The 23,393-nt window shown below is 40.3% G+C and overlaps 1 protein-coding gene across 4 annotated transcripts in view; it reads right to left on the reverse strand.

Moving 5' to 3' along the window:
* Positions 1 to 961: 961 nt before the first annotated feature.
* The window catches only part of HABP4 (hyaluronan binding protein 4), a 30,032-nt gene continuing 7,600 nt past the window's right edge, over positions 962 to 23,393 (reverse strand). Inside the window, exons 2-8 of one of the 4 annotated variants that reach the window (XM_037372909.1) lie at positions 20,821 to 20,968; positions 19,772 to 19,933; positions 19,517 to 19,588; positions 17,559 to 17,639; positions 8,091 to 8,259; positions 6,177 to 6,353; positions 962 to 5,044 (exon numbers count right to left, since the gene is read on the reverse strand). In XM_037372909.1, the coding sequence (XP_037228806.1) occupies positions 4,988 to 5,044; positions 6,177 to 6,353; positions 8,091 to 8,259; positions 17,559 to 17,639; positions 19,517 to 19,588; positions 19,772 to 19,933; positions 20,821 to 20,968 (866 nt within the window). In that variant the 3' untranslated portion in view covers positions 962 to 4,987. Of the gene's footprint in view, positions 5,045 to 6,170; positions 6,354 to 8,090; positions 8,260 to 17,558; positions 17,640 to 19,516; positions 19,589 to 19,771; positions 19,934 to 20,820; positions 20,969 to 23,393 lie in introns of all 4 variants that reach the window. The other 3 variants (XM_037372908.1, XM_037372910.1, XM_037372911.1) reach the window with 3 other exon arrangements.

The following is a 23,393-nucleotide window of genomic DNA, read 5'->3' on the forward strand; positions in this document are numbered from 1 at the left end:
ACAAACAGGATAAAATGGTAAAATCCCAAACTCCTTGACAGGGAGCAGACAGGAGATGACCCTTGGCAGCAGCTGTTAGTAGTGCAAGAAAATGCAAAGTGATTGCTGCCAATAGCAGGAAGATGGGCACTACGCACATGCTGAAGCAGACCGTTTCTCACCATTGTGAGCTTGCTTTTACCTCCATCAGTGCTTTGATGCCATTCTCTTAAGGCGACTTGGTAGTCCCTTGGTTTTCTACTCAGCAGAAGTCAGCCACCTCATTACCCCTCCTTCAAACACAGACTTTCTCCAGACCCATTTGTGTTTCTTCCCAAGTTTCAGTTCTGCCATTACCAGATTAATCTTTCGCTGTTCCTCCTGAAATGTCATGCTCCCATGACTGAAACTCTACTCAGTACTCGCAACAGTTGACATGTACCCTGGTGTCATGCTTCTAGAGAACTCTTCCAATGCCAACATCATGTCTCAAAGTGAGCTATTACTTAATGTTGGTTTGTTTGGGTTCCTTCCTTTCCTCCCACTGATCAGACCTTTTCTAGCCTACGGTCTTCTTTCATTTCACTGGACTCTTCATTCAAAACGTTACTAGGCTTTACTTTTCCCACAATAGCTTCCAAGCTCCAGAGCCTTTGCTAGAGCCAAGGAAACCTGAAAACAGCATTCAATCCGTAAGTAACAGAAATATAACCAAGCCAGTAACAAGCTCAGAATTCCTGGATTATAGTATGTCAACTTACTTGTCAGAGGAGAATAAATCCTACCTCGTTGCTGCTATTTTTACGTTTTGGCAAAACTATCCTGCTAATTCAATTACATTATGCAAAACAGTATCTTTTGTTGAATACAGTGCAAACATAGACAGGAACTACCATTGCTAAAAGCAGGCAGCAGCTTATGGAGTCCTCTTAGTAGCTGTAAAACATTGTAGAGACAACAAAACACAGAATATGGATATTCACACTAGCTACTCAGACAGGGAGTGCAAAAACTTTATTCAATTCAGTAGGTGCTAGCTTAGTCTTAAACATAACACTGCAATTAACTGCAAACACTGCTCTGAAGACCCAGCGACACTTGTTGCATCACATCTTCAAAAAGGCATTTGTTTGCAGCTGAAGATCCAATATATTTCATATTAAATTCTAATAGAGCCAAAGTGTAACAGTTCTTACTTCTTCCAATGAAGGTTTTCCCTTTCCAAGCACAAACTGTTCAGCATTTGCCCAGCGTATGTTACTGAAAAAGAAAAGCTCTAACTCCACACCTGTTATTCAGTGACTGAAATGTACTTTTTTGCAAATATAACCCTGTTTCACATTCAATTGTTGATCCACTGAAAATGAGTCAGTGTTACATTACTTTCAACACTACATATATATGTGTGTATATATGTATTTTTATGTGGATGTGTGTGTAGGTGCACATGTGCCTGAGACACCTCTGAAGGAAAAAAAGATGGAGTGAGAATTATGTAAGAATAATCATAATGACATAGATGTACTAGGGCTGCAGATTTGCGGTCTGGGCCCAAAGGCTGCTCATACCCTCCCAGCGCTGTTTTCACATGAACAAGCGTAACCAGAGCTGAAAGCTCACCTCCCATGGGCTCAATTGCCTAATACTTGTATCCATGAACTAAAGTTTTTCACCAGGGCTTTTTACTTCTCAGTCTGTTTAGTTATCCTTCAGTATTCTTATGTTAAGCACAGACATTCCTCTCCTCTTCCCTTTAAAAGCACTTTCATAGTAATAAACTCTACTACAGCACTACATATGATTCAAGTGGACCACAGTTATCAACACTACCATATATAAATGGCAGTTGTAGAGAAAAGTGAATTCTTCTTTTTGCAAACTTAATGAGATTTATATTAATCTAAAACTCAAAGCTGAAATACAGTAGTTTTCCTAGGCCACTCGCTACAGTAATACTATACAGTAGAGTACCTTGTAGTAGTGCATTAGAGAGTAACATGACTAAGATCTGCAACACAATTTAATCTCCTCCTAAGATGCATGCCATGGTTTACTAGTGTTTGTGTATATATGTATACCTGCTTCCATTTGCTTTACGTGAAGGAGTAAAGCTAGACCAGGAGTGCTTTGTTAAGCAGCAAACGTGCTTAACAGATACAGCTATTTTGGTACCTTAAATACGACAGATGACTGGGTTTTAGTAAGTTACCTTTTCACAGCTAGGCAAAGGAATTGGGTCACTGTCACCACTTACAATTAATAATTGATTCTCTGTATGTATATATCCTTAAGCCATACTGAAGTCTGATAGTCTGAAAAGAAGTTAGAGGAGTAAATAGGATCTTTGCAGCATCAGGCACCAGACTGAAAAATAAAACAATCTTTTCAGCCTTCCCAGAGAACAGTCAGAACCGAACCAACTGCATTACACCAGATTCAGCTCAGTAGCATAACAAGGTTTCAAATTTTTAGTGGAAGGGTTGCTTTTAAGTATTTCACTGCTTTCCTTAGCAAAAAGAGGTGTTAGTAAAAGAAGAAGCTACACCCTTAAAAGACAATGGAAAAGAGAGGTAAGCCTTGCAAAGAAGCTCTCCACACCTATATATACACTCACACCTGCAAGCAAAAACATAAATTTAGACACATTCTTCCCTGTTTGGTGGGATAAGGTGAACAGGAAGGGAAAAAAAACCCAAAAATTTGAAGACTCCCACAGACAAAATAACTTCTGTTCCACAATCACGAAATTGCCATTTTTGGCAGAAACACCCAAACACCTATTACAAGAGCAGCAGCAGCTGCAGTGATTTCAAGTAGCAGCTTGCTCCTGATACAAGAATTATTTACTTTTATAAAAATATATATTTGTAAATATCTATAATGAAAGACAAGAAAGAATTTGAAAAACAGAGGATGTTCATCAACCCTTACAGATAGTTAATAAGACATGGCCTTGGGGAATCAATAGATACCACCAGTATGTCAAGCTAAGCTCAAGGAGAACCAAATGGTTAATGAGACTGAACAGAAAATTACTGAAACTATGTATGAACTATCCTAATTAGCATAGTAAAAGATCCACCCTCGAGCAAAGAAAGCCTCCTACAAACAAAGCCCCCTCCCCATAGAACTGTGTACCTGAATACTGTACCTTCAAATGGAGACAAGGCTCTTACAAACCAGTGAGAATTAAGTGCAACTAAACATAGTTTTAAACAATTGTTCAAAGTGTATAAAGTGTTTTACCATGTGTTAAGAGTGTGCTAGCTTTGTGGATTTACCACCCAGCACCCATCTCTGTGCAATAAACATGCAATAAACGAATTGCTCTGCTCTGTGTGTGTGGATTGGCTCTTGCATGCCAGGTGAAGAACCCAGACCTAGGATAACACTCCTACAAGGTGAAAAAGTCATTTATGTTATTTCATCCAGTTCAGAAAGCAGCAGCATAGGTTTCTCTAACACCAACGCTTCCCTTGCTTTTGCACATTCTTTCTACCGTGGATTGTCAGCGTATCTCTATGCCGCTAAAATGAGCTCCTTGTGGAATCCAAAATCTCATGTTATAGCAAATTTTCATATAAGTAATTTAACAATGTAAGAAAAGTCCTTTGAGCAGCACTACTTTGCAGACCATCTGTTTGGAGCATGTAGAAAAGTCAGTAGTCCTCCCTGGGTGATAATATCCTACTTGTGTAAAGCCTTACCACTGAGATAAGTTACTTTAAGATTCTGAATACTCCTCGAGCTTACTTCAAACCAAAACAGTTTTTTTTCTTTAAGTCTCATCCACTATCTGCTCTCAAAGGAGAGTGCTTAGAAAGAGAGTGATAGAAAACAAAGTGAGGCAGAGAACAGGGAAAAACAGAAAGGCTTATATTAATCTGCTTTCCCAGTAAACTGAAAGAATGACTTCAAGCTGAGCAGGCATTTGTAGACTCCTTTAAGGCTAACAGCTACTTCCAAAATGTCCATTGTGGTTGTCCTCTCATTTCTGGCACCATTTCCTTGTTTCTCTCAGATCCCCCATGAATGGCTCTGAGTGTCCCCTTTGACAGGGAACAAGTTAGGGTACCTGCCTCAAGGAAGTCATGTTAAAGCTGCAAGGAAAGGACATCCTACCTCATCCCCTATATGATACAAACTTCTTGGTAAGGAATGAAACTTTTTAGTTTGTACTTGCTCCTGCCAGAAATAAAAGCTTCCTTCACAGTTTAGTTCTGTCTGTATGTATATATCCTTATATACATACAGGCTTTTGCTCAAAATTCTTACTTTACTATGTTTTCAAAGTAGTTGCAGAATGTATCTTGCTACTGAAGCAAGATTTATGGTTAGCTATCAATTAAAAGCATCTGTGCTGCCTTAATTTTAAAGATCACTTCTGTTCAGAGATGTTCACTGTTTTGGGTAAGGTCTGATGTTTAGGTTGTTTGGTAGGTTTTTTGGTTTTGTTTTCCAGATAACATCCAAATAGCAAAAGCTTCAATCTGCTACTCTGACTTGTGAAAATAATACATCAAACCCAAACCAGTAAGCACTTCCTTTATTTGCCAGACTCCAAAGAACTTGTGACTGTGAAATGCACGCTTCACCCAAAGAAACTGGGAAAGCAGCTTTCAAAGGTACAGTGAAATCAAGTTCCAATCGCAGACCATGTTGTACAAGGTTACATTTCACCATGGTGTCATGAAGAACTTGATAACAATCTCTATATACACATTTTTAAACACTGTACTCTTGAACTTCATTTGAAGCCTTGTAGTGAAGTATTGTAAGCCTTCATACAGTTCTCACAAATGAAGGCAGACACCGCAACCTGTGACAGGATCCCAGTCCCCCAGTGTGTCCAGAAACCAACCCCATTAACAGAAGAATGCAATCGTTCCACACCAACCACTCCAACAGCTTTTCCAGTCAAAGCAGACTTAATCCACACCAGCATAAAGCTGGGCTCTTCACAGCTACACCAAATCTACTTTGAGATACCACCATTCATGACGATTCTTCACGCTAAAGCTGGAAAATCCTCAGGATCATCAGGATTTGGAGCAACAAGTTGCACCTATAAAGTAAGAAAGGTAGCTTTATAAAAATGAATCCATTTCAAAAGCATCTGACAGTTATGTATATGTATTTTACCCTGAAAAGTGTTCACTCTGCTATTCAAGTTAAATGCTTTGCGTCCATCACTGTCACAGAAATGCTAAGCATTCATCTCAGAAGTTACAACTATTATAAATTCTTCAGTGTGACCATGTTTATAATGCTGATCTCCTGTCTGGGAAGGACTAGAAGTTCCCAAGTTCTGCAGCACTAAAGCGAAGAAAAAAAGTAAAGCCATCTCACCCAAAGTGCTGTCTGTTTTTAGAAGCAGCATTATTATCTCTCTACATTCTAAGCCTACTGCACATATTGGATCGTAGTTTTAAACTGTGTTCTGTTATTTTAAAGAGCCTTCTTCATTCAGATGAAACAAATGCATCAAATCACTTCTGTAAGTTCCCCAACCTTATTTTACTCATACTAGAGAGAAGAAAGCTGAGACCTTCAGTCTGAAGAATAAAGATGTCATTTTTCAGTATACAAATGCGCTTTTTTTTTTTTTTTAAGAGAAAAAGTTCAGTGGACTTTCTTTAATGGTTATATTGAATACTTTTATCACTCTGCAGGATGCTGTAGGATTCTGTTTTCATCTGTAGGATCCCAGATTTACTGATCGCACTCTCAATAATCAAAGTACTATTACTATAGTATACTGAAATTCTTTCTAAGTGATACAAGTCTTTAGTAATTTTAATTACTTCCCAATTTATAACAAAATTAATTGCAGAAACAAATCTTGATTGCATCCTTTCCTTTAGTTACCTTTATAGCAACTACTAACCAGAACTTTTGAAATTTATGTGTTGAGAGTCGTAAGCCTGAACTGATATTTAATTTTAAGTGACATGATGGTTCAAGAACACAAAATAACCAGGCCAACATACTATAAGGTAGAAATTAGAAACAAGCCTGTCACTACAGAAATCAGTAATTCCACACAAAAGTGGGCAGGACACACACACCAACCACCAAAAAGAAAAAAAACCCAAGCAAACTTTTATATTCTTATATATAAATTTTTATAAATAAAATTTTATTTATAAAAATATAATTTTTTATAAAAAAAAAATTATAAAAACCATTACTCCTACGTTTGGTTGAGGTCCTGACTCCTCAAGTTGTCTGCCATAAACACGATCACCTCGTGCTCCTCTTAATCCATGGCCAGGGCGAGGAAGACTCCCGAAATTAATATCCAGCTGAGATGTTATGTCATTCACTGGTCTTCGAAAGACATGAGAATCATCTTCAAAGTTGCCTTTTTGCAACTAAAAAGAAGAAGTGGTTAAAGTCTATAGCTTCCATGTACAACCATCTCCCCTCCATGATATGTTACACACGCACATTTGTATTACAGACTAAGCAGCAGAGAAATCAGGATGACAGCTGGAACAGAAGAAAGGCCTTAACTTGCACAGGGTTTTAACAGAGGCGAGGCATTTGCAGCTTCCCAGATGCCTGGGGTAGTTCTTTGCTGGCTCAGAGAGTCCTGGCAACAAAATCCTCTGTACCAGCTCTGTAACACTGAAGAGGTTTTCCAGAAATATCATCTACAAGGTTTTAAGGGACTAGAGAATCAGGCTGAATCTACTTACTCCTATAATTACCTTCAAGTAATGGTTAAAAGGCCATAGTAAAGCACAGTATTTGGCTACTAACCAATCTATTTGCAACTATGAGGTTACTGCTCATTTTAACTCTGTGTATTCCTAGTCTAGCTAGTGGATGTAAGACTATTTTCCATCATAATTTTAATGCGCACTGTAGTCATAATAAAATATATGCAAACTCATCCCATACAATGATGAATCATTTATTTAAATGATTAATAATCCCTAATACAGGGATTTGACTTTCCATGTTAACGCAGCTCCTGTACCTCCTATTCTATGTTCATTTTGACAAGGTCCCTTGATACTGCCAGCCAAGAAACTTTACGGGCAAAAAGAACAGAAACTTGCATGCACTCTTCATACACTTGCATTCTATTCAGAGCTTGTGAAAGATATTCTCCTCACTCCTGCCACCCTCTCCCTCAGAGAAGGAAGAGGGGATAATAGCAACTGTGACCACAAAAAGTCATGCTAAAAAGGACGCAGGCCACTTCAGTATTAGTGTCTGTCATGGAAGCGCTCAGTGACCTAAAGCGATTAAGGCTGAAAAAAGCTGCCAGCTTTGATGTTAATAGTATAACTAGACAAAGAATAATATGTGTATTCAAACAAGCATGCAGACTTTAAGGATCACAATTCTGTCATGACTGACTAAGATTCCCAAAACCTGAACCCTAAGTAAGCAAGAATCTGTGAAAGAAGCTTCCCCTCTCTCCCCAATCATATCAATAAACTAGAAGTTTTCCCTGAAATGTCAATCTCAGTAATATCGTGGAATAACACTTAGGGAAAAGAGGTGGGGGGAAAGCACATTACTACAGAACAAGCTCTCCAGAGTTACTTCTAAGAAGCAGGACCCTAAAACTGGAAAAAAAAAAAATTTTTTTAAAATCTTGTATTCCAAGCACACAATGGAAGCTGGGATCCAGCACAGATGAGAAATGGGACACTGAGCATCCAGATTAACAGATGCCAAAACCTGAGTTCAATATATATATGCAAGTGTATACTGCAAGTAAGCTAAACAAGATTCAAAGTTAGGATAAGAAGTGTTTAGTAAACTGTTTCTCTAGCAGCATTACCACAGATCTACACAGGTGGCAGCAGCAAGGACATGATTTTTATATTGCTAAGACTGAGTAATAAGGTTGAACAACTTGATATGTTATGTATTTGCATACAAAACAGCGGTGACGATCTGAGAGAAGAAAATGAAAAGATGGTAAATTTAAAGCAAGTTTTGGGGCACATATGTCATTACAGTAACAAAGTTTAGATACTGATTTCTAGTCTGTTTAGATTATACTAAAACTAGTAGAAAAAGAATATAGAGACAGTTTCCTAACCCTGAGCATAAAGCAGAGTTTACAGAATTCCTGAGGCAATGCTTACATCATCTCTATATTTTGACTTGTGAATCACCACTGCTTTGGAAGGAACAGTGGATTCTGGCTTCCGGATGTTGAATTCAGGCTTTGGTCGATTCTGCTGCTGAAGCTTTTTCCACTCATCTAACGTCATTTCTTGAACTACTTCTTCCATTGGCTCTCCTTCAGCAACTCTAAAGGTTTATAGTTGTAAAGTAAAAACCATTAGCTTGCAACATGCCAGGATGAACAAGAACACTAACCTCTAAAGTAAGGATACTAAACAAAACATTTTGAATGTTTCTCATCAAATTACTATCCTCAATTTCACTTACTCCCACAGTAACTTGATGTTTGAGCTTTACATTAATGTAAGTTGGAAAATGTACTTATGGCCTATTTGAAATTAGTCATATGAACAAACGCTCTCTCCAGCCTCCTGTAGTAAGTTCTGGTATTTATCCAGTCCCATTGTAAATTCAAGCACTTTGGGTTCTAGAGAAAGCCAGCCTGTCTTTTGATCTCACATATTCTCAACTCTACTGTTTAATAGTGGATCTAGTTGTAGCAAATATAGCCACAGAAAAAAAAAAAAGCATACCCAGCAGTTTTAAAACACCAGTTGCATGGTTTTATTGACTTGTACCACAGGACGACATGTTTCAGTGCAGCTTTCAGTCATCAAAAAGACAGGACGATCACACCATGGGATCTTCTAGGTAATTATTAACACTTCCTTTGTTAATTTCACAAGATGCTTCTTTGATTTCTTTTGTCAGATGTAGTAGTACACAAGGAGACTATCACCTGGCAAAACCAGATTAATCCTACGCCAGTTTTGATTTGTCACAAACTGCAATAATGATGATATGTTCAAGGAAAACATTGAGTATGTTGGAGTCTACCTTGCATATTTTTGAACTGTAAAGACAGAAGTCCAAGGCTTTATATCTGTATTCATAAGACAAGATACATAAAACTAAAAAGTCTTCTGCACTCATGACTGCTTGACTACTCTTCTGCCACTTTTCTGAGGATGACCAAGACTGATTTGCCCAGGACCAGCAGCTATTATGAGTATACTACAGGTGTGCCTTTTAATGATATTTGCAGAAAGCTATTCCCTATTAAGTAGCATTGCATGCAAGGATCACAACTCGCTTCATCACCATAATTGCTGCAGAAGCAAGTCAAATACCATGAGCTACAGGAAAACCAGCAGGGATTACTCCCAGACACTTCAGGAACCCTTTCTGCCTTCTTCCACAGAAAAACAAGCATCTGACTGGAGCTTTTAGGGCCACCTCTGTGCAGTTATCCACGGCATAATACATACTACATTTACTGCCTTTTCTATGGCACAAAGCTTGCAAAAGAAAAGGACAACAGAGCAAGTGTTCAAGAATACTGAAGGACTGACCAGTGGTACGAGATGCTAAAGGAACCACCTAAGCGATTTGAAAACAATCAACCAAAAGAACCACCACCAGGAAGTCTCAAGGACAAGCAGAAATACGTACTCTCAAGCAAAAGTACCTGCCACCCAAACACAGAAAGAACCACTAGCAAGGCAGAAATTCTGAAGCAGAGACTCCAGTCCCGCAAACTATCCAAGAGTATTGCAGGTAACCTGGTCCAGCTGATTTTAACTGCAACACCATACTGTTACAAGGAGACACATGAACAGTTTTGTTTGGAACAGATGTCACTGCTGGTAGGGTAGGTCTCAACTGAGTAATGTCTTCTGGGTGGGAACAGGTAGAAAACCCCGAATAGAATTGCAAGACAGATATGAGGTCTAAAATACACAATCTACATGGGAAGCCTTTAAAGAGCTGCTGAGGAAGAAACATACATAATACTAAAAAAGACAGAACATTTTGCATATCCATGATGTTAAGGCAAGACACTCAGGAAAACAAAACAAAACACGCAAACAGTATTTCTGTTTTCAAAGTCTTGGAAAGACCATCAAGGGACAATGAAATTGCTTATCAGAGCAGGCCATTAAAATTAACTAGACAGCTATGAGAAGCAGCACAGGTATGGTTGGTCATGCCTTGGGTGAGCAAGACCCCTTTCAGATCTACATTCCAATGATCATATGACAACATGAGGACGTCTCACTACACAGCAAATTGACCACTCAAGCAATCACAGGTATTGCTTTGGAAAGTACACATCTCTCAAAAACAACTATGCACCTGTACTAAAGGAAATACTGGTGGATTTACACTGCAAATGTTTGTTTTTTCAACTGCAAAGTAAGATTTGATTTTACTCCAAAAGATAGTTTTAGCTGTTACGTTATTAGCAGTACAAATCCAGTTTAGGATGCCGAGACCCCCAAGAGGAAACACCTCTCTTTAGTGAAACAAAGCAACAGGAACCACATTTTGGACAGGGGCTTGATTGCAGCAGGTTATTTGCAGGACCTGCATTTGCACCAAGCCTGCATGAAAGTACACTCTATGCATTACTTTCTACCTTCTAACTCTATACATTTTTATTAACTGCTTGGTGTGTATTTTCAATAATCAAGTTAGTAAGTTCCTTGGCACACCAACAATCAAGCTGTTGCCTGATCAAAAAAACAATATTGTCGGACACGTAAGCACAGCCTCTGTGGTGAACAAACTGCATTCAGTGTGCAAGTACATACCAAACACCAAATGCAAGCTTTCAGTAATGGTTCCTTTACTGCTTCAGTGTTTTCAGTGGATCACCATAACCCTCTAGCTATGCTTTGTTTACCTTTCTTGCAGGAACTGCCCTACATGAACACATTAGCATACAGAAATAGAAAAGAATGGCATTCAGCTGTTATCTGGCCAATTATTTTCATATGGCAATGGGACATTCTTTGACTATAGCCCATTAGGGACGGATGGGACCCATCTGCCTAGAAGAGGCAAGGGAGTCTGGCAGCAGACTGGCCAGCTTGGTGAGGCAGGCTTTAAACTGAGGGACTCAGGAGGAGGGGTCTAAAGTGGCAATGCTCACACCATCGCATCCAACTGGGGAATAAGCCAGGCCAACCAAAGCAGTGATACCTGTTCCTTAGCTGCTTCCCATGATGAGTATTGGAAGGCCAACCACCTCAAGGGTTGCAGGGCTATGGTGGTTCCACTCGCACCCTTGCTGGGGAACTTATATGCTCCATTACCTCTCTGAAATGCCCGCACACCAACGCACACAGCATGGGGAATAAAGAGGAAGAATTAGAGATCTGTGTGTGGTCACAGGGCCATGACCTCATTGCTATTACAGAGACGTGGTGGGATAGCCGGCATGACTGGAATGCTGTCATGGATGGCCACGTACTTCTTAGGAAAGACAGGCCAGCAAGGAGAGGTGGTAGAGCTGCTCCTTAATTGAGTGAGCAACTGGCATGTATCAAGCTCACCTAGGAGTGGATAAAAAATTAGTTGAGAGCTTACGAGTAAAGATTAAGAGACAGGCCAACATGGGTGACACTGTTGTGGGTGTTTGCTACAGGCCACCTGGTCAGGAAGTCAATGAGGTGTTCTACAGACAACTGGAGATAGCCTCACAGTCACAGGCTATGGTTCTCATGGGGAATTTCAACCACTCTGATATCTGTTGGAAAGGCACACAGCCAGGCTCACACAGTCCAGCTGGTTCCTGCATAGCACTGATGATAACTTTTTGACACAGGTGGTGGAGGAGCCAATGAGGGGAGGTGTACCCCTGGACCTTGTACTCGCAAAGAAGAACCAGTTGGGGATGTGAAGACTTGGGGCAGCCTGAGCTGCAGCTACCATGAAACGGTGGAGTTCAGGATCCCACATGGAGGAAGCAGGGCAACAAGTAGGATTTCAACCCTGGACTTGAGGAGAAGTAAATTTGGTCTCTTCAAGGACCATCATGGGGAAATCCCATGGGTTAGGGCTCTGGAAGGTAGGCAGTCCAAGAGAGCTGGCTTTTATTCAAACATCATTTCCTCCAAGCTCAAGACAGGTGGATCCCTATGAGTAAGAAATCAAGCAAAGGGGGCAGGAGGCCTGCATGGATGAGCAAGGGGATTCTGGCAAAACTCAAACAGAAAGAAGTTTATGGAATGTGGAAAAAAGGACAGGCCACCTAGGAGGAATATAGAGATGTTGTCAGAACATGCAGGAGGCAATGAGGAAGGCTAAGGTTGGTTTGGAATTAAATCTGACAAAGGATGTCAAGGACAACAAGAAGGGCTTCTTCAAGTACATCAGTAGCAAAAGGATGATTAGGGAAAACATGGGCCCACTGCTGAATGAGGTGGGTGCCCTGGTGACAAAGGACACAGAGAAAGTGGCGTTACTGAATGCCGCCTTTGCTTCAGCCTTTACTGCCAAGGCCAGCCCGCTGGTTTCCCAGACCCTGGAGGCAAGAGACGAAGTATGGAGAAAGGAAAAGTTCCCCTTGGTCAAGAAGGAACACATTAGAGACAATTTAGGCAAACCTGACATCCATAAATCCACGGGCCCTGATGGGATGTCCCCCAGTTGCCGAGGGAGCTGGCAGATGTTATTACTAAGCCACTCTCCATCATCTTTGAAAGGTCATGGAGGCCAGGAGAGATGCCTGAGGACTGGAGGAGAGCCAATGTCACTCCAGTCTTCAAAAGGAGCAAGAAGGAGGACCCAGGCAACTACAGGCCAGTCAGCTTCACCCCCACCCTTGGAAGGTGAGGGAACAGCTCATCCTGGAGCTCATCTCTAAGCATGTGGAGGAAAAGAAGGTTATCAGGAGTAGTTAACATGGATTTGCCAAGGGGAAATCATGCCTGACCAACCTGATAGCTTTCTATGATGGAATGACTGGCTGGGTAGATGAGAGGACAGTGGTGGATGTTGACTACCTTGACTCAGCAAGGCTTTCAACCCTGTCTCCCACAGCCGCCCCAGGTGAGCGCAGGCCGGGTGGGCTGGGCGCGTGGGCAGGGAGGTGGGCTGAGACCTGGCTGATGGCAGAGCCCAGAGGGCTGTGACCAGCGGCGCAGCCCAGCTGGGGGCCCGCAGCCAGCGCTGTGCCCCGGGGCTCAGCACCGGGTCCCGTCCTGCTCAGCCCACCCCCCAGCGCCCTGGGTGAAGGGGCAGAGCGTGCCCGCAGCGAGTTTGCTGGTGGTACAGCGCTGGGAGGGCGGCTGATACCCCGGGGGCTGCGCTGCCGTTCGGCGGGGCCCGGGCAGGCTGGGCAGTGGGGGCGTCATGAAGCTCAGCAAAGGCAGGGGTAGGGTCCTGCGCCGGGGGGGAGCGACCCCACGCACCAGCACAGGCTGGGGCTGACCTGCTGGCAGGCAGCTCTGCGGGGAAGGGCCTGGGAGGCCTGGAGGACACCGAGTGGCCCGTGGGCCAGCAGTGTGCCCTGGTGGGCAAGAAGGCCGCTGCCAGCGCGGGCTGCATCAGGAGGAGCGTGGCCAGCGGGTGCGGGGGGTGTCCTGCCCCTCTGCTCTGCCCTGCTGAGGCCGCACCTGGAGTGCTGTGCCCAGCGCTGGGCTCCCCAGTTCAGGAGAGACAGGGAGCGACTGGAGAGGGGCCAGCGGGGGGCTGCCAAGGGGGTGAGGGGGCTGGAGCATCTCCCTCACGAGGGAAGGCCGAGAGAGCTGGGCCTGTGCAGCCTGGGGAAGACCGAGAGGGGATCATACCAATATCAATGCATACAAAGATCTTAAAAGTGAGTGTCATGAGGATGGGACCAGACTCTTTTCAGTGGTGCCCAGTGAAAAGACAAAGGCCAACAGGCACAAACTGCAACACATGCAGTTCCATCTGAACATGAGGAACAACTTCTTTGAGGGTGACAGAGCACTGGCACAGGCTGCCCAGAGAGGTTGTGCAGTCTCCTCTGCAGACATTCAAAACTTGCCTGGGCATGATTCTGAGCAACCTGTTCTAGGTGAACCTGCTTTAGAGGGGGGGTGGACTAGATGATCTCCAGAGGTCCCTTCCAACTCTGATCACGCTGTGATATCACCAAAAATAATGGTAGCAAGGTTTTTTTCCCAATCATTTTTGTATTACTCAGCTGCACAAACCAAATTTTTATCCAGCATTTATCAAGAAATCAATTACGTGAATCTTTCCTATTAAACATAATTTAAAAGAGCATTAAAACTAATTATGGCAAAATGTAAACAAGGTAAGAACCAAGCAACAACTCTACAAGTGAACTGTAGAAGAAAAACACTGAATCAAATACTTACAGAGATCTGGCCTGGTCTATGGGTAGCTTTAAGCCACTATTAAAACAAACCCACCAAACAAAACCAAACAAAAGAGGTAAATAGCTTAGCAGACTTTAAGACAAAATTTTGAAAACTTCCTATTAAATGACCAGAATACAGGACTTCCTTTTTGGTGAAGTTATATGTGATGAAATCTCTACAGTATAAATACTAACTTTGCAAATACCTTTCATAGGAATTGATTACGTTATGTGTCATAATAATAAGAAAAACCTACTCATTTGAATTACCAGTGAACACAGGCATGTTATGTGTCCAGACCATAAAGACAAGTTCAACAGTAAGCAGCTGTGAGGAAAACTTATAGCACTGTACTACTTTTATATTTTATTATTACAACTTGCATCAAAAACCCCTCAATTATTAGCATGCAGTTTGGGATGCTATAAACAGAAATGGATATTGTTGATAAACAAGGAAATTTGAAGATATGGAAAGAAATAATTTATATTAAAGTATTAAACTTTATATTAAAGTATTAAAGAAACTCCTGTCCTGCAGTACTTTGCAAATGGAAATTCAAGAACAGCAATGGGGACATAGTCCTGAAGGCAAGAACCCCTAAGTTACAGAAGCCCAGAGAAGTCTTTCAAAAGTTGCATAGAAATTAGCCAGTACCACACCAGAAAGCTGTACCATACCTCCCCATCGTATTTTTTTTCTTTTAAATGGAAACAGTTACAACAGGAAAGAGAATGAGCAAAGAAGCAAACCCAAGTCTTCCATCTCTTCCTCAATACAAGCACACAACTGCAATAAAGCAGCAGAAAATAAATTGCTTCCTTGGAGTTGTTTCATTTAAGAGTCAAAATGAGAAAAATCCTAGCAGTAGCTTAAGCAAACACACACCCCTACACCCTTAATACTGAGGCTGTAGCAAAAGCAGAAGGCAGGCTAGCTAGAATTTTTTGCTGGAGTGTTACCTGCCAGAAGACAGCAGCTCTGGAGAGAGGGGCAACCTAAGCATTTCAGACCTTAAAATACATGCTGAAGCCTGAAAACCACACCCTGCCACTTTCTGCTTTTAAATATTAAAAGAATAACAAAAATAATTCTGCCTTATTAGGGTGTATGCCATGCAACCATCACCAATTATCTAGGTAATATTGTCTCCTCCTCTATTTTAAAATACATAGACTCACCAAGCTCATACTACCCCCAAAGGTAAGAGCAATGAGGTATAAGTAATCCGTATTTTCTATACAGATTTGTAAGTCTTCATGACAATATTTACTGCAGTGAAAAGAGTACACAATGCAGAATTTTGTACTTGTAGGCATCCTGCTTTCCACTGGGATAGTTAATTTTCTCCTCAGTAGCTGGTGCAGTGCTGTGTTTTGGATTTGGTGTGAGAACAATGTTGATGGCACACAGATGGTTTTAGTTGTTGCTGGGCGATGTTTATACTAAGTCCAGGACTTTTCCATTTCTCAGGCCCTGCTAGCCAGAGAACTAGAGGGGCATGGGACATTGGGAGGGGACACAGCCAGGGCAGGTGACCCAAACTGGCCAAAGGGATATTCCATACCATTTGACATCATGCTGAGTATATAAGCTGGGGGAAGAAGAAAGAAGTGGGGAACATTCAGAATGATGGCATTTCTCTTCTCAAGTAACCATTACATGTGATGGAGCTCAAGCTCCTGGAGATGGCTGAGCACCTGCCTGTCAATGGCAAGTGGTGAACAAATTCCTTTTTTGCTTTGCTTGCATGTGCAGCTTTTGTTTTACCTATTAAATTGTCTCTATTTCAACCCATGAGTTTTCTAACTTCTACTCTTCTGATCTTCTCCCCCATCTCACTGTGGGGGTGGTGAGCGAGCGAGTGGCTGCATGGTGCTTAGCTGCTGGCCAGGGTTAAACCACAACAGTAGGTTACTGGTATTTTTTAATCTCATGGATTTCAGCGGACTATTCCTAAATGAAGCTTTAAAAAAAAAAAAACAAACATGAAGAGGAGTAAAATCTCCAGAAAGGTTCACAGTGTGACCAAATACCTAGTGATTTCTGAGAAAGGAAAAAGAATTAAAGATAACTAGCAGATTCTGTCAGATGCCTTTTCCACTACACATACTTCTCATGCCTTGTGTTCCAGGTCAGGACATATCTACGAAGAGCTTGAATTGGAGTAGAAACAAATACAAGACTGAAACAAGTAAAGGTACCAGTAGTTGACAAAAAAAAGCTGAATAACTCTTCTCATATTCAGCTAATACAGTGCATTTCTGACAGTTTATCTACACTGCCCATCTAATGTTAGTCTCGAAACAGTTTTCTGGAAATCAAATCATAGTCATTCAATTTCAGAGACAGATCTCCCCATGTATATACACCTCTAGCTATAAATTAAAAGCCAGTTTAAAATTAAGAGAATCAAAGCTATACCAACTCAACGTCTTACATGATTATACAACCTGAACATAAAAAACTGGTTTTGTAGTCCAGTCAGCTTTATAATTAAGAAATGAACCAAGGCCACTAGCAACTGGAGCTGCATCATTAGGTAAAAAAGGCTTCACAGCAACAGACAAGACTGACATATTGCACTGACCTTTCACTCACTAGGATATATTCACCATATGCTGTTTGTTTATTCTTTAAAGTTTCTTACTTGGACAAGATCATCAGTTACTTTTTCTTAAGTCAGTGTTTATTTGCTGCAAAGTAAATTCTTATTGGACACTGATCAGAATGAAAGCCAGAAAACAAGAGGCAGATTTCTCTCTCCATTTCCCTACTTCTAATGCAAGACCATTTCCAGCAAGTTTTTCAAGTTCTGCAGGGGCCCTGCATAAGTAAATGACAAGTGCCTTGTGCTAGTGATTGACAAATACTGATGTAGAGAATTTTATCTTAGTGTATTTTAGATGTGTTTGTAAGATTGCATAGGCACCTTGAATACTTTTTTTCTCTGAGAACTTCAAAAAGCAGGGTAGTTTTTATAAATCAGCAAAATTAAAAAGGTAACAGAGAATGTGGAGCTCCGCCTTAAGTTATCACCAAATCTTAGGTATAAGCATTACTGGGCAATTAAAAGCCATCTGCAGCTGTATAAACCAAGCTTTAGTCAGAATATAGGGATGCATTTTCTTGACTCACAAACATAGGCAATACTTTTCTATTTTTAAATATGTGCGCTAGCAAAACCTCACAGTTTACATTTCAAGTGTGTCTCTCAAAACAAGTATATCGGTAACATCCAATTGTTTTCTTTGCATTTAGAAAGAAAATATTTTAGTTAGACTATACTTGTTTAGATGCTGTCCTTCAGATGCCCCTGGCTGCTGAGCTGTTTCTGCAGTCTCTTCCACAGAAGTCTGTTCCATCCCACTAAAACAATAAACAAAAAAACCACAAAGTCTTCAAGGGTCACATTGGAAAAAAACCTTGCAGATAGATACATTATTTGTTTCCAGCTTGGGAAGGGAAAAAATAGAGGAGAAAAACTCTAGGATTATAAGCAGAAAGTAGATCTACTAAATGACTAGTTGAACAACTACCAGAATGAGAATTGTTAGGAAAATATGAATTCTATGTACTTTTAATCAAAAAAGTTAAAAGTATGCATTGTGAAAAAATAATTTGATCATGAATACTAAAAATCAGTACTTGATTACAGTGTATCACTAATGTTTGGGTTCACCTTTTTGTTTCTTTTAAACTATTAAAATGGTAAATTCCATACTCCAAGTTTGTATTTTCTGTAACATGGACAGTAGTTCACTGTCAAATGAGAGCCCTGGCACACTTGCTTTTATTCCACTGGTAGGCATACATATTTAAAATTAACACCTTCTAGCTTCAATGCACCACTAAGCACAATTAAGGCACAAACAGGCTTTTAGAGAATTGTTTAGACAACTCCAACTTAATGTGTCACTTCTACCACATGCACAACATCACAAGAAAGCATTGATGTTTCATGTTTATATCACAAGTTCTGGTGTTACTGAACTAAAAATCAAACTTATCAAGTGAGAATAAATATAAGGGATCTTAAATTTCTCATACTTTATGAAGTTCACACATAGTGCCCTGACATTCTACAGAAGCTAGTTTTGTGCTTTTGGTCATCTAGTTTTGTGCTATCCACTCAGAACTATGTTAACCTAGTTGATCCTTTGTTTTGAAAAGCCAGAGTATCCAACTGATCCTTTTAGTATGAAATATTACAGAAGAGATAGAAGTTAAGTACAATCTTTCAGAAGAACTAGGAATATCAAGCCCTAGAATTATTACCCATCAAGGCTGTATTTTTCAACCTTTCAGCCAGATTGCCTGAACCCATGATCTAAGTTTCAAAAATAAAATCTTATAATTATAGATTTTTTAAAATTGAGTGAATAATTAAATAATTAATCGAATAAATTAAATTTAATTTTTTATTATTATAAAATTAGATTTTATTTTTTAAACAATTTTGTGAATGAATGTATATGTGGCCAAAGATATTTGCTGTAAGTTCAAAGTGCTGTCTTTTCTCTGCCCTTTTATCAGCCTTCCATTAAAGAGTTCTAGATGTATGTGAGGAAAAAAAGCTACTGGTAAAAGTAGCTTACTGCTAGATGCAAAGAATAGATAAAACTCTACATTTCTGGTGAGTTTTTTGCAAATCTGGACAGAAACCAGTAGGAGAAAGAACCGAACTGAAAATTCCCAATTTTTTTAAAAATCTAACTGACCATTAGTAAGTCATCACATTCTGTTACTGATCCTCCTGTGTGCTTTAAAATGTATTTCAGTGATAGAGTCAGCTAAATAATACCTCCACTGTGAACTATATTACAGCCTTGACATTTAGAAATTACTCATAAAACTTGAGAAAAAAACCACCGGACTTTAGGCCCACCAACAGAGTTTCAATCTTTTAATCAGCATTTTGTAGAACGCCATTAAATGCCAGAGTTCCACTTCTCAGCTATTGAGAAGAGTCATAACTTTTTTCAGTTAAAAGGCAATTTGGCCCCAGTCAAAAAGTTTTGACAGTCTTAACTGAAGAAACATCACCATGCCTTTGCTACAATTTAATCTCACAAACATGAAGGAGACAAGTTCAGAAAACGATAAAACTACATTAATCACAACAATTAACAGAAAGCAAGGCTTATAAAACTCAAAATGGACATGAAACTGATGAAGGAGAAGTGATGATCTAAGGTAGGCCATGGAAAATTATGATCTATGGTGGGCAAAAGTTTATGTTGTACCTTGTATCATTTTTAACTGTTCCCCAGTTGCAAGCTTCACCTCCACTTTTTTTGTCATCTGCTTTCATTCTTCTAGAGAGAAATAGGGTTCTGTGAGTTTAAGAGCTTTTTTTTTGTTCGGACCTCAAACTAAAACCAGTGCTGACTTTTTCCCAGCCAACTTGGCTACAGAAGAAGGGAACAGAATACTTAGAGACACTACTGTGGTGCTGTTTACTTGTATATCAAGTAAGAAGCAGAACAGAGAACACTTACACTTTGCCATTCCCACTTTGCCTTTCAAGTTCCAGTCTTCCTCTTTGGTCAAAGCCATCGAAACATCTGCTTATTCTGCCACCTCTTCCTCTACCTTGCATTCCACCTCTTCCTCTGCCACAACCTCTTATTGGCCTTTCACAGTCTGACCTTTTGATTTGTCTAAAAACAAAGTTTCTAGTCAGATTTTGTTTCTATGGAACAGTTAACAAGAAAAAAGTTCACGTGGTTGTATTTGTGCAGCTGCGAGAGACATCAGTACATGAGAGCTAGTGTACAATTTTTAGAGTGCATCTCTGCAGAGCACTTGTGTCAGCTTTGTCATTAAAAATGGACATAAACTGAATGCAGAGGGAATTATTACAGACAACAGGAATAGAAAGTTCAGCTGCTTATTGATAACACTGAAGACATCACAGAAGTTAAATAAAGCATATAAAACTGTCAAATCTTCAGCAACTTTATCAGACAACAGCTCCACTCGCTAAACCCAGATTTACATGCAGCTGCTAAAAATCTCAGGGAACTTGTAAAATACCAACTATTGTGATGTAAAGTAAGAACATCCACATTCTCAAGTGCTATCATCTTAGGTGGAATTTTCTAGTACTTACAAAGCAAGCAAAATTGATACACATTCACCCAAGCGGTAAACAGTAAGACAAAGGTATATTTTCAGTTTGAACAGTAAAATTCATTCAACTTGGAAGTTGCACCGCATTCTGCAAAGCTTGGTACACAAGCTCAGAAAAGAACATTTATGCTGCAGACTAAAGGTTATGTTTTCAGATGTTTACACTTTCCAGTTTCACCTTTTGTTTCTAACATTTAACAAAACCACTCCGAACCTGTCTGCAGGGAAGCTGAAATTACAGCTCCAACAGGCATGAATGAAGTCATCTCACAACAAATCTACATGGTAATAATGCAGCCATGCCTTTGAGTCGTACCTTGCTACTAGATCTGTTTTAAGAAGGTTAAGTCTTTCCCTTCCCACTTCCATGCAGATCCTCTGCAAGGCACCTTACTTCTCCCTGTATGATACCTACCTTTCCATTAAAAATTCTGCATCTCTCTCTGTTCCATAGGAATGGTATTCCCTGAAAGATGGTCTCCATTCAGGTTTGTTTTGTTTCACCTGTGCTCCTCCGTGATTGAATCCTTGCTGTACTCCTTGCTTAGATGCTTGCTTCTGGCCTAAACACACACACACAGAGATTACAAACAATTTAACAATAACTGAATTGCAGTTACCAAACTACTGGCTGAAATGAGTTGATTACACCTTATGGTCTTCTGCTTTACCCTTTCCAATCACACATCCACCAAAATTTAAAAGTACTTACAGTTAATGTTGCCAGACGCTCTGTTTTAAAGACATCTACTTACTTTCCCTTCTGTATTGATGAACCTGCCTCAGGCAAAAATACGAGTGTTGACAGCTCAGGCATTTCAGAAGAGACAAGCTAAGGAAAAAAATCTTATTTTGCTCACATTAAGGCACAGAAGTGGAGAACAAAACCTGTTTCTCTCAAAGATCTTGCTAGCGTACTACAGGACGAGGCAGAGAAGCTTCAATGGAAGACATGAATTGCAAGATGGCTGCAAGAGCAATGAAGGTGGGGGAAAGATGAGGACCATTACAGACAGGTGTTAGTTGTTGATCATGGAACACCTCCTGCCAGATGAGCTGAATTTAGAAGTCTGAGCCTACACCTCTGCTTCAAGCTCACAGCTATGGTACCCAACAGCCAGAAGAGAGTCACCTCCTTTATCACTCTTCTGCGGAGGAGGGGACCACTCACCAACACTACAAGTTGGTGTTTAAGTGGCAGAAATTCAGGCAGTAAGTACAAAGGCTCCAACAGCATTAACTGATTCTAGAGCATCAACATATTCCAAGATAAAACATACATAAGCATTTTGGGGTTTTGTTCAGCCATTGTTGGGGTTAAGGAGCACCAGGCAGGGCAGGGTGTATGCAGAGAAACTGTATGTTATAAGAGACAATGAATTGATGTTACCCATTCAACCCATATACATGTAGCATAAGATTAAAGTTCATTATGTGCTTCCTTCCCCATTTTCCCAGATTCTGTGCTCTATTTAGGATAAAGTTCTTTAGAGTCAAGCAAGCCTTTTGTTTTCTAGGCCCCTATTCTTATACTATTAGCCCAAAAAGGTGTTCGTTTAAGTCAAGCAAGCAAGGGACTACAGAAACACTGCTCTCTTCCCAACAAAACTGAGCTCTTCTTTCCACAAGAAGCACCTGTGCAACGCTGAGCAAGTTACTGAGCTCAGGTTAGTGGAGTGACAGTCCTGGCTACTGTGCCTCTGTTGCTAACACATAAAGAGAAAAAAGCCTATTCTATGTTACAATATTAAGACACAAATTAATTCATAGCTTCACAGAAATACCCATGTAAGAAGATCTCTGATCAAAGCTCAGGTGGCAAGCATGAAGTCTGTAACGTCACCTTTAAAAAGAAAATTTCAAAGAACTACCCACTCTGTGAATAAGGTAGAAGAGTGGTAAATAAAGCTTTCTGTTATGCAGGAAGGACAGTTGTAGCTGTACACAGAAGATAGTTTTATCTGTGCTGCAGAAGCAACCCTAGCTTTGCTTTTCTTTAAACTACAAACCACCTGACATAATATTTTCCATTAATTCTCTCTTCTCAAGGTTTGGAGTTGCTCAATCCTTAGAGCAACAAGCATATTTGAATTCCAAAAATTATGATGTAATCTCTGGATAAAGGACAGGTTTTGAAATTGGTTTCTGAGTAAGCTTTCCGAATGAGGATGCTTTATTGAAAAGCAAAATCATAAATACAGAATTGCACATAAAAGCAGACATGTTTCCCAACAGCATGTACATCTTAACTACACCACCAACTATACAAGTGTTAATTCCAAATTGGAATCTTGCTGTGGAAAAAGTGACGACTCATTTCTGACCTCATTTTTACTTATTTTGTTTGGATCTGAATGCAAAACTGCCATACAAGTGTGCATTTTTATTTATTTTTGAGCTTCTCACTGGCTATCAGAAACATCAGTTCTTTCAAACAGATTAACTTGCCAAGGACACAGTAATCAGAGACCACCTTCCCTAGATACTTAGTACTAACCTCAATTTCACCTTCAAAGAGCTCCTTAAAACTAGCAATGCAATGCCAAAATAATGAAGATGCAAAAGTCACTTTAAAAAGATGTCTCTGGTTCTGTTACCCAGTACCACTTAACAGTACTCCAGAACAAGTCTTCTTGCCAGATATGCCAGTGTATTACATGTCACTAGCACTGCGCTAAACAAAGCAGTTAGCTCTACTCCGATTTCAGCACAAAGCTATTGCACTTTGATTCTAATGAGTGGCTGTAATTACTGCAGATGGATTTTAAATACTAGAAAGACTATTTGTGGGACTTATTACCTGTATAACAACATTTTTAACTGGGCTAACAGACATGCACCAGCAGATTAAAATGGTGTGCAGCAACTACACCTCTCTAGTAAACTGAGCTACCCTCAGGCAGAAACTTGTAACCTGCTTGTGAATCAGTTCAAATACCAGCACAACTTTCAGCTCCGCATATAAGGGCAAACTAAGCTGGAGCTGGG

The sequence above is a fragment of the Falco rusticolus genome, chromosome Z (genome assembly GCF_015220075.1).
Source record: "Falco rusticolus isolate bFalRus1 chromosome Z, bFalRus1.pri, whole genome shotgun sequence".
In the NCBI taxonomy this organism is placed as follows: domain Eukaryota; kingdom Metazoa; phylum Chordata; class Aves; order Falconiformes; family Falconidae; genus Falco; species Falco rusticolus.